The sequence below is a fragment of the Babylonia areolata genome, chromosome 22 (assembly GCF_041734735.1).
Source record: "Babylonia areolata isolate BAREFJ2019XMU chromosome 22, ASM4173473v1, whole genome shotgun sequence".
In the NCBI taxonomy this organism is placed as follows: Eukaryota; Metazoa; Mollusca; class Gastropoda; order Neogastropoda; family Buccinidae; genus Babylonia; species Babylonia areolata.
This window is the reverse complement of record NC_134897.1, coordinates 19,498,175-19,509,866: the sequence shown is the minus strand read 5'-3', so window position 1 is coordinate 19,509,866 and position 11,692 is coordinate 19,498,175. Positions and strand designations below refer to the sequence as shown.

At 39.3% G+C, this 11,692-nt stretch overlaps 1 protein-coding gene across 4 annotated transcripts in view; it reads left to right on the top strand.

The window, feature by feature from the left end:
* The first annotated feature begins 2,754 nt into the window (after positions 1–2,754).
* LOC143297023 (RNA polymerase II elongation factor ELL-like) overlaps positions 2,755–11,692 on the top strand; it is a 28,428-nt gene continuing 19,490 nt past the window's right edge. For 3 of the 4 annotated variants that reach the window (XM_076609170.1, XM_076609171.1, XM_076609167.1), the window contains exons 1-2: positions 2,755–3,014; positions 4,444–4,605. In XM_076609170.1, the coding sequence (XP_076465285.1) occupies positions 4,471–4,605 (135 nt within the window). In that variant the 5' untranslated portion in view covers positions 2,755–3,014; positions 4,444–4,470. Of the gene's footprint in view, positions 3,015–4,116; positions 4,297–4,443; positions 4,606–11,692 lie in introns of those variants that run through there. The other variant, XM_076609169.1, reaches the window with a different exon arrangement.

The following is an 11,692-nucleotide window of genomic DNA, read 5'->3' as shown; positions in this document are numbered from 1 at the left end:
CAAAGACACGGACAGACACGTACACACACACACACACACACACACACACACACACACACGCGTACACACACACACGTACACACGTACAAACACACACACACACACTCACTCACTCTCTCTCTCTCTCTCACACACACACACACACACACACATTCACACACACTTATGCACATCAGTGTACACACAAACATACACACACACACTTATGCACATGTACACACACACACACACACACACACACACACACACACACACACATGTCAAGCGCATAGAGCTTCAAGAATATACGCTGTAGCAAGATGTCTCGATAAATAAAACACAGACATGCACACACACACACACACACACACACACACACCTTATTCCAGACACAGACACAAAGACGCAGACGTCATCACACACACACACACACACACACACACACACACACACAGAGTGTCTCTCTCCGTCTCTGTGTTTGTCTCTCTCTCTCTCTCTCTCTCGGCACTCTCTCTCTCTCTCTATCTCTCTCTGTCTCTCATTCTCACCTCAATACACATCACATGATCGGACCTCCCTCAGGGAAAGAAAGGTTTGACAACAATACAACAATGACCACAACTGACGGTAGCGGTTGCCCGGGGGATGGGGGGGGCGGGGGCGGGGGGGGGGGGGGCGGAGGGGGGGGAGAGTGAGTCGGGTGGGGGGTGGGATGGGGGAATGAGATGGTTGTTGTCATGAAATGAGGTTCACCTCCCCCCAACCCTCCACCCCTCCACTGACGAATGAGCATGCGCACAGGGCCACCAATGAACATACGCATCCGGTCACGTGGGACTTTCTTGGAGGGTGTTTAGAATCTGGTTGAAGGCATACGGGTGGATACATGTGTGATTGTCTCACATCAGTGTCAACTGAGCTATCAGAAGTAACAACGTGGACAAAGGCAGAGCAGTACTAGCATTAGACAGTTGCGGTGGGGGTTTTTTCATGACTCTGTTTCTGCAGCTATTAATACGTTGATTTACGCGGATAGTGTAAAACGTCAGTGAATAGATTTGCTTGGTTCCATTTCTTTAAAACATTGATTAATATTCGGTGTGACGGGCCACGGAGTGGTGATTTCCATATCTTCTGGTGTTCATCTTCCGCAACTTGAGGTAAACCGCTACCCTTTGTCAATTTCACTGTCCAGTCTCTCTCTCTCTCTCTCTCTCTGTGTGTGTTGTGGACCTGTCAGTATCAAGAACATCATTATGTCATTACCCTGTACTTTCTAATGCACAGAGTATATACATTTTGTATCTGTAGACCTTTGTCTGAATAAAAACAAAAATCATGGAAGAAAAAAAAAAACTACTGGTAAATTTGTTATATTCCGAAGTGCCGTGATTACAGCAATGTACTTTTCAATGCAATATCGTGTTTTTGATATATTATTAAAAAAGAGGATTCAAAATGGTATGTATGTATTCATTTTACATTCGTCTATGAAAAATTTTGAAAATTGAATTTTTCCGCCCGGTGGCTTTGCTTCTCTCTCCCCCAGCACTTAAAATGATTATTCCTGCCCGTCGAGTCATATCAAGCCGGACGTCAACTCAGTTCAGGGAAATTTACGTCAGTTAATTAAACAGGAATGGAACTTAACTCATCCTTCAGCTCAATTCTACTGATTTTGAGCCAAAAGTTTTATATTGTTTTGTGGCACCAGTGCTGTTGTCAGTGTTGCGGCATTCAGTTTTACCAGTCAAATTCTCGCTATTACACATTTCTGTGAACGAAAACAGTCCCGAGGTGAGAGCGTTTCCGCGCCACAATGCACGGGACATATTACCCATTTTATTCAGTCGTCCATGTTTGTATCAGTTTTTCAGTTTTCGCAAACCCCAGCAATCAAACTGAATTCAGATCAGTGGAATCAGTATTTGTTGTTTGAGAAAGTTACCGGCAAGAACAGTTATGCAAATAAATTTAATCTCATGTTAATATTGATATTAGCATTATTTTACTATATTATGTGTTATTTGTTGATTTGTTTTATTTCATTACTTACCTGTTTATGAATGTTATTTGATACACTTGATAATATGGTTCATCAGCCGTCATGTTAAAACTGAAGGGCAACGTTGTGAGCACAGTATAAGCTTTCAGCTTGTTGATGCTCTTTTGTCATTGATTGCATTGTAATCATGTGTACTGTTGAAAATTGAAGATTATTTAAACCAACAGTTACACATACGTATAGCATATGTATGTATATATGTATGTACTACTGATGTATGGTATGTATGTATTTATATAGGCTGTCGGGGATTCGTTACTGAAGCTTGCGTTACTATAAAATGCATGCTATAATCCCCGGCCGGAGCTTCTCATCTCGTCCGACGAGAAGTTAACTATCATCCACCACTGACTGACGCGGATCGATTCAGTGACACGGAGATAATAGGCGGGACTGATATGTCGCTCAGCACTGACTCGAATCGGACGGAGGCATAAAATCAGATGAAGAAGCGACGAATGAATCCGTCGAACGTCTGCTAAAAATTTCCCCTTCTCCCGCAACGGCAAAGCCGGAAAACCGACATAATTAGTGGGTCAACTAGTCACAAAAGTGCGCTGAGCCAACTGTCAGTAAACAACTCCGTCGTTTTTGAATCAAGTTTCCCGGCGAAAAAGGCACAGTGGCATGCACGCATGCTGAGCGGAGAATGTTTACTATATATGGGGCGCTATTGACAGCGACTGGACGACTGTAATCCTCCTATCTTATCCCGCAGTCCACCATTTCAAGTCCATTGTTTCCATCCGGACTATCAAAATGTCCAGACGACGGACTCGCTGACAAGATAACTATACCAACGTTCGCAGTATCACATTCAGTTTAAAACTGTCAGTCCTGCACGTGACCGGTAGTTGCTCTTTTCGTTGTGACGCAACAGGGATCGGAGCGTGCCACCGACTTCCACTGACAACCCGTAGCGTCTTTGTGAGTTTCGCAGTTGCACTGACGACAGAGTCGGTATTTCAAAGTAAGGCCCTGTGTGTGTGTGTGTGTGTGTGTGTGTGTGTGTGTGTGTGTGTGTGTGTGTGTGTCTGTCTGTCTGTCTGTCTGTCAGTGTGTTTTTTCGTCACGGCAGTGGCTTTATCATGTTTTCTCTATTGTTTTCCTAAACGCCACTGATCGTTCTGCTGACGGAGCCTGTTTCTTGCATGTTCATCATTCCCGGTTTTTTCATCATGTACTAAGTACTTTGCGGTTTCGTCAGTGTTTATTACACGGTATCAGGATTTTCGGTTTGCAAGGCAGTGACTCTGAACTGAGGACTGAGACTGAGATATCCGGGGATTAAATAATGGGAAAAACAACAACAACAAAACAAGTCGGCCGGGAGTTCGTGTTGCGGTGTCGGTCACTCCGTCACGTCGTCAGTGGTGGAATTACCAGACTTAGGAAGTATGATGTGTAAACGTAACTTGTAATTTCATAAGCATGCATTTGATGCACAACTGAGTCTAACACATGATGGGTGACTGATTAAGGAGATGAGATAATCATGAGGGCCGGGGAAGAAAAAGGGGTGGTGGTGAAAGTTCGGCCGGAATAACCATCGCGAATTGGGAAGTGTTATGTGTAAAGGAGTCAGTTTTTCATGACTCGGGTTTAATTTCCTAAACATGTACAAGTCTAATAACTGGAGTGTGGATGGAACACACACACTCACACACACTACACACACAGACACACACACACACACACACACACACACACACACACACACCGTGACACACTGACACACAGCCGGAGAGAGAGACAGAGAGATTTACTGGGTGAGATAGTTTTGTTTTACAATCATTCTCATGGTTTTTGTTGTTGTACTTTGTGTGAACCTCGGGTTTGTTTACAACAAAATCGCAAGCCGCAGTGATCAAGCGCAGAACGACGGAGGGGGGTGTTTCTCCGTCTCCTCCCCCTCTCTCTCATGAAAAGGCCCCGCAAACGCGTGCGAAAGAACCAATCGGTAGCCCAGAAGCACGTAACAAAGGGGGAGTGGGATGGAACAGGAGAGAGTGGAAGGGCTTATCGTCAACAACACCTAACAGCTATCACCAGGTCATGCTGTGTGGTGTCAGGGCAAAACACGCATGCTCTCGTCACAGTGCGAGCACAGAGCGGAACGATATTCAGCCCACCTGCCCCAACCCCTTTAGAAACGAAACAGGAACAACGCATGCCACATGGTTTCATTTCGAACAGTTCAATTAAATCTGGATTTCATTCGTGCTTATCCCAAAGCCCAGGAAAAATCCACGGTGAGAAGAAAACCCACACACAGGACTTACCCACGAACATGTTGTGGGCGATTCCACGCTTCACGTAAATACGGTCATCCAAAAATAACATCGGCGAAACTCGTACATTTTCGGAACTATTCGCCAACGTGATTTCATTGGTTTCAGATTTTCCCATCTGCAAGTTAGAGCAAAATGGCCGCGGCACTGGTGGAGGGTGAACAGTACGGTCTCGATTCCAACATCTCAACCAGCGGAAATAAGACCTTTATTCATTTCAAGTTGACAGATTCAGCGTTGCGTGCAATAGAGGAATACTCCAAGATTAAAGTAAGTATACTTTTCATTTGGTTTTAGCTGCAGCTGGTGTGAAATGTTACTTAGCCTGTGAGCCGAAATGCAGACTCCGCAATTTTCTTACCCTTCTTTGGTATGGTCTAGGTTGGTCGTTTCCTCTTCTAAAAGTCGTTCTGAAAGACGAACCCCAATCTATAGTCGACTGTAAGAAGACAGAAGATATCTGTGTTTTGTATTCATCTTCATATGTGACCATTTTTAGTAAAAATTCTTTGTGATCTTGAGAAACATATGGACCTGGCAAACCGTCGTCGGGTCGTCTTTGTACGAACGGGTGTTTCGTAGACTTTCGGATTGTTTATGGGTTAACCACCTTGCACTTTATGCATCTGTATGGGTTGTTTTACGATGGTTTCTTACGTCGACATTCATGTAAAACAAACAAAATTATGATCATTCATTCGGAGAACGTTTTTCTTTGCCGTATTTGGTCAGGAGGCAAAACGAAGTCGTTGCCAACAGCTGCGCTGCGTCTTGCCACCGTGAACCATATGGATCTAAGCCCAAGTGCAGGGACCCCAGCCTGTTCAGTTTGTGTTTCAGAAAATAACAACAGTAGATAACGAACTTCTTTTCTCATACATTTCATTGAAGATATCGATTTGTTGGAAAAGAAAAGCCATGAGGAATCAAAACATTATTTGGTGTTCTTCATTTCGCTCCACAGGCACAAGTTATAACATTGTTGCTTTTAAAAAAAGTTATAAAATCATATTTTAGCACTTGTATATATCACAATAGAAGTTGTACTGGTGAATGTTATTTAATATGGAAATCTGCCCTTTTGGGGTGAAGAACGTGGATGAGAAGGGGGAAGGCAGCTGCTTGCTTTACTAATCATTTTTCAATTCTACTGTTGCAGTTCATTTGTGTAGAGTTTTGGCTTGGTCACCATAATTATATTTCACCTTCTAATCTCACTTTCCAATTCCAGGCATTTTGTTGCAATTCATGTGTAGTTTTAGCTTGGTCACCATAATTATATTTCACCTTCTGTTAGTTCTAATCTTACTTTCCAATTCTAGACATTTATTAACTCACCATTTTCCTTTTACCACTTTGTGACTAATGTGGTAAATTATGGAGAAAGTAGTCTAGCACATTTGCTTTCAAACTAAAACAGTAGCTGCATGTTGTCCCTCCTTGTAGTTCACCTTGTTTCTATTTAATTCCAGTCCATTTAACAGTTTGTCACTTTCTGTTTCCTATTTTGTGACTAATGACAGTAATGTGAGAAATCATGTTTGTGGATAGTACTACTATTAGTGACACATATATATGCTTTTGAACTAAAGCAGTAAGTTGCTGCCTGTTGTCCCTCCTTAACTATTTAAACACTAAATAAATCTACATATCAGTTATTCAGTACTTAAGAAGAGATAGATATGAATAAGGAGAAACAGCAGTTAACTGTTAAGTCTTAAGATGATCATATACAGTTGATCAAGTTGTTGAAGATTTAAGTGTTAGTACTATTGCCAAGATAGTAGTTTACCTGGGATGGCTAAATTGAATTTTACCTTGAAATTGCATTGTAATTTACTTGATACCTTCACTCATCAGACTGTCGTTAGGATTAGTTTGCGTCAGAAAACAGAAGTGTACTGTGGGTGCTAGCTTTAGGCTATCGTGGGTGATGATAAATTCACAGTTGTCAAATTTGAGTACATCACTTATGATTTAAATGTATAGTGCAAAATGTGAATGTGCATGTCTGTCCTCAGATTTATGTAATTTTTTATGCTAAAACTATTGCTCAGTGTTTAGAAATTGCATGAACTATGGAGCCATCCAATCCAGTTTCGTCTCCGTATTCCCCCCCCCCCCCAAACACACACACACAAATACACCCCGCATCACCTCTCTCTCTATGTCTCTTAGTTACATGCCACATTTTAGACTCACTTGTGTAAACAAAGTGAGTCTATATTTTAACCCGGTGTTCGGTTGTCTGTGTGTGTGTCTGTGTGTCCGTGGTAAACTTTAACATTGACATTTTCTCTGCAAATACTTTGTCAGTTGACACCAAATTAGGCATAAAAATAGGAAAAATTCAGTTCTTTCCAGTCATCTTGTTTAAAACAATATTGCACCTCTGGGATGGGCACAAAAAATAATAAATGAAGCCTAATTATATGCAAAGTGCATTTACTGTTATATTTATATTTTTTGTATTCTCTAAACTTGGCACTTTGATCTGATATTCTGACCCAACAACAAGAGCAGTCATTATTATCATTTTTTGTTCAAACAGGAACTTCTTTTGCTAAGCATGGAAGTTTTATTTATTTTGCAAACGTTTTGGTGCAGATAGTAAAAAAAGGGAAATTACTCTGTAATTAATGCTAGAGGACTTAATTTGTTTTAAACTGATCTTTCTCATCTTAAACATTACATTTTGAAATTATACTCAGTACATAAAAATCTTGTGTGTTTTACTCTGTGTACAGGGCTTTCACTATGTTCATTCGCCCAAGTGGTCTTTTTCGGAAAATATTAAAATCAATACGACGAGTGGACTTTACAGGTCTGTTGGCTGAGCCCTGAAGGTCATGGGCAAAAATCAATTGCGTACACATATTAATACACATTCAAAGCGCATGCTCATATTCTTCGCGAACGCGAATGACGCCATTTTGTTTCAAGTTGTTGACTTGCCCGTTCAATCCTATATTCAATGGACAATACACAATAACATGTGATGGAAAGTTGGAGAAGGAGACCGTTAAATTCAGAGAATTTTATTCAGAGAAAGATTTGTGAATGCCTCATCACTTACTGGATTATGCCCCAAACTGCCATAAAAATATTCACAGAATCAGTCGGAATTCACAGTTAAAAATTGTAAACCATGCGAGTTAATACCCTTGAACTGATCACGATGAAACGAAAAAATATCCAGTCTTGACTTTTCTCAAAATGAAGTCCTTTTCACTTCATACGACGTTTAGAAGTACTTGTACTTGGCTCTACATGTTATTAGTTTAACAAAATACTAAATTTTCATGTCAACTTTAAAACTATAAAACTAGAATGAACATAAGAGAGAAATTAAATCGAGCGTGTCATACTACATTCCCGGCGGGTGTAACTAAACTTGTACATCTATCTAGATCTAGTGAAAACGGCTAAATGTTGCAGTGTGATTGCAGCGATGGCGATTAAAAAGAATCTTTTATTGCCCTTAAAAATTTTTTGAATGCCCAAGATACACCAGAATAATATGATTTAAACAGCGTTCTCACTGCGAATACTGCAATTGATTTATCGCCCTTTAAAAAAGTATGTTCAAATGTTAAATTTTAGAACATCAGTTAAGGAGCCACGATAGTGTAATGGATAAGGCAGTTTCTTCTCACCCGAACACGCGGGGTTCGAATCTGGTTAGGACATTTTTTTTTTTTTTTTTTTTTTTTTTTTTTTTTTTTAACGCGAAGCTTTATAATAACAAATACAGAACACATTTTAACGATTAGATTTTTTTTTTTTTTTAAGTGTATCACAGGTGAGTCTTGAAGTTGAAGGCCTTGCCTCTCTTGTTTGTTTTATGTCGTCCATTATATATATATGTATATGCACACTCATCACTGATCATGTTCAGTTTTTATGATGCATGCAATCTGAATCAGTGAATGAATGTTTGATGACATTAAGTTTAACAAAAGAAGCAGTGTTTTGAAGCTAACATAGTAACTATAATTTCCTGTGAATAACATTTAAGTCCAAAGAATCAAGAACAAACAATCCAACCTTTTCTGTGTTTACAACACACACTGACTCAGTTTTCTTAAGATCCCATGTGCACATGTATGTCAGTGTGTGTTATGTGAATGTAACTGTGTGTCACTCTTTTTGACTCACTTGTGTAAACAAAGTGAGTCTATGTTTTAACCCGGTGTTCGGTTGTCTGTGTGTGTGTGTGTGTGTCCATGTGTCTGTGTGTGCATGGTAAACTTTAACATTGACATTTTCTCTGCAAATACTTTGTCGGTTGACACCATATTTGGCATAAAAATAGGAAAAATTCAGTTCTTTCCAGTCATCTTGTTTAAAACAATATTGCACCTCTGGGATGGGCAAATTTTTTTTTTTTTTTTTAAAGAAGCCTAATTATATGCAAAGTGCATTTACTGTTATATTTATAATTTTTGTATTCTCTAAACTTGGCACTTTGACCTCTTATTCTGACACAACAACAAGAGCAGTCATTATTATCATTTTTTGTTCAAACAGGAACTTCTTTTGCTAAGCATGGAAGTTTTATTTATTTTGCAAACATTTTGGTGCAGATAGTAAAAATGGGAAGTTACTCTGTAGTTAATGCTAGGGGACTTAATTTATCACAAGTGAGTCTTGAAGGCCTTGCCTCTCTTTGTTGTTGTTGAACACCACTTACAGTTTCTGCATACACAGCAGGATGCTGTTTCTCATAGCTCAAGGATGGCCTCAGTCACTGTGGATGGGCTAAAAGTTGGGTCCATATTGCTATAAACATATGTCACTCTTTTTTTTTTCCTTTTTTTTAGTACTGCCATCCAGAATCTCATAAAAAGGCCGACTAAAGTAATAGATTTATTGATTGTTCTTAAGATTATTCCTGTCAGGCCAGGGGATATTGGTCTTTAGTATTATTATAATTTAAAGCGTTTTTGTTCATCTTTTTACAAAAAAAATACGCTTAGTGTTATGCTTTTTGATCGCGTGAAGTTTATTTCAGTCATCTTTTAATTTTGAAATCATTGACAACAGTTATTTTAAAAACAGAAACAATTTTCTGAAAGACTAATAGATCCATGGAATCTGAATCATTTGAATAATTGAAATCATTGTGTACAGTCACATGTGATCAATCAAGTCTAGACAACCATTAGAATAATATATTTATGTATATATAATAGTAATAATGCATGTCTAATAAACTTGAATACAGTATGCTTATATTGATGCAAAAGTTATCTGAAAATGGTTATTGAATTAGAAAATATTTGGGTGTAACTTGCGACTAATGTGGACAGGCTTGATGTCTGTGACCCAGTTTTATTTGTTTCACTTATGGGACTAATGGCCTCTGGTTTGCAAGCTGAACTAGTCACTGAGTCAGTGGACTGACCCCAGATAAAACCAAAAGTGCTGTATCAGTGTATGATGACAAATGTACAGCTGCTTTTTTTGTCTGTGACCAAGCATTGCTTGTGTCTGCCATCCTCCGATCCTGTCCAATTCTAATCTTGACCAGAATTCCTACCATGTCCATGTGTGATTGGTTTGCACTGTACTTCACTTTAGTACTGTAAACGTAGCTCTAAGGCTGTGGTATTTATTTCGGAGTTAGTGAGGCGGTTGACAGGTTAGATTTATGTGTTTTTGGATGAATGGTGGTGTGTGTGTGTGTGTGCACGCACCAGAGAGAGTCAGAGAGATAGTGCAGATCAGTGATAAACCAAGGTTGAAGGATGAAGAACTGTTTTTGTTGTGGTAAAACCAGTGCTGGAAAATAGAAAACAGTTTCTGTTATGGTAACATATGATGGGCAGATGATAGACAGGAGGTGAGGTGGGCGGGTGGGGGAGGGGGGTGGGGGTGAAGAACATTGGCTTCATCTTGTCTGTCACGTGTCATCAGCCTCTCTCTGTACGCCCACATTCCACAACTGATGAAGCTGAAAATGTGTGCACACTAACAATACATACACATTCAGAAGCTTTCCAGGTTTGAAGAAATTTTTGCAGCAGCACTAATGAACCTGGGTCTCATTCAGATTGGGCAGGATGAGGGTAATGCCACAGAAATGGAAATGAAGCAACACAAAACCAGAGTGTATACATACATGTATAAACAACACAAAACCCAAGTGTGTGTACGTGTGTGGACAGTGGTTTTTCAGAGCCGTCATCTGTCAGTGTGAGTGTTGTTTGGACTGTTGGGCTGGAAACATAGTGTTAATGACATGTACATAGTAATATAAATCCTATATATAAAACAAAAAAAGGGATTAATCATATATGCATTCATTTTCAAGATCAAAGGAGATGATTGTGTTGATGTGTTTTTTTGTTTTAGAATTAACACATGCATACAAGTACTCTCTCTCTCTCTCTCTCTCTCTCACACACACACACACACACTTAAGATTTTCTTAATCAAATGTCAAAATACAGAGTTTCCCCAGTGATTTTGACCAGAGAAATTCACAGCATGAATAACGTTATGCTGACTAGTCACAGGTATTTTTAGCATAGCCATAACAGAATTTGTGGGTGTTTTGGTTCAGATAATGATCAGTTAAAAAATGGCTATCACAAAGTCTGTCATACTCATAGTATCCCTTTGTCCTTTCAGTCGACATGATTTTTAAAAAAAAGAAAAGAAAAATGTTTTAGTTCTTGTACTTCATAAATTTGGATATGAGACCCCAAATATAAACTAATAAAGAGTTAACCAATGGTCAAACTTGCACAACAATGATGAAATATCCACAGTTATCAAAAGTGAAATCCTAGCCATTGTGTGTGTGCATGTGTCACTTTTTTTCTGCCTTTTTTTTTTCTTTTTTTCTTTTTTTCCCACAACTGGGACATGTTTACTCACTCAGTTTATCACTATCAGTGATCTGGTTGATGCCGGACAGTGCTGATAATCAGTGTCATGTGTTATCATATATGATCACGCATTGTCAGGTGTGACTTTAATCTCTCTCTCTCTCTCTCTCTCTCTCTCTCTCTCACACACACACACACACACACACACACACACACACACACACACACACACACACACACACACACACTCACACTGTGTGTGTGTGTCTGTGTGTGGATATTGTAATGCTGCATAATCTCCCATTAACATTGGATTTCATTATATTTTTTCTGTGTAAAACTTTGGCCACAATTCTTGGAGACAGCATGTTGCTTTTTCCAAATTTATTTTCATTGCATGCAGGCTTTTGTTTACCTGTGAGCATGTTTGTTTTTCAAGATAAGATTTGGCCATGGTTGATATGAATTGTATGTGTTGTTATTACAGCACAATACATATAGATCTTTATTCATCCGTTTTA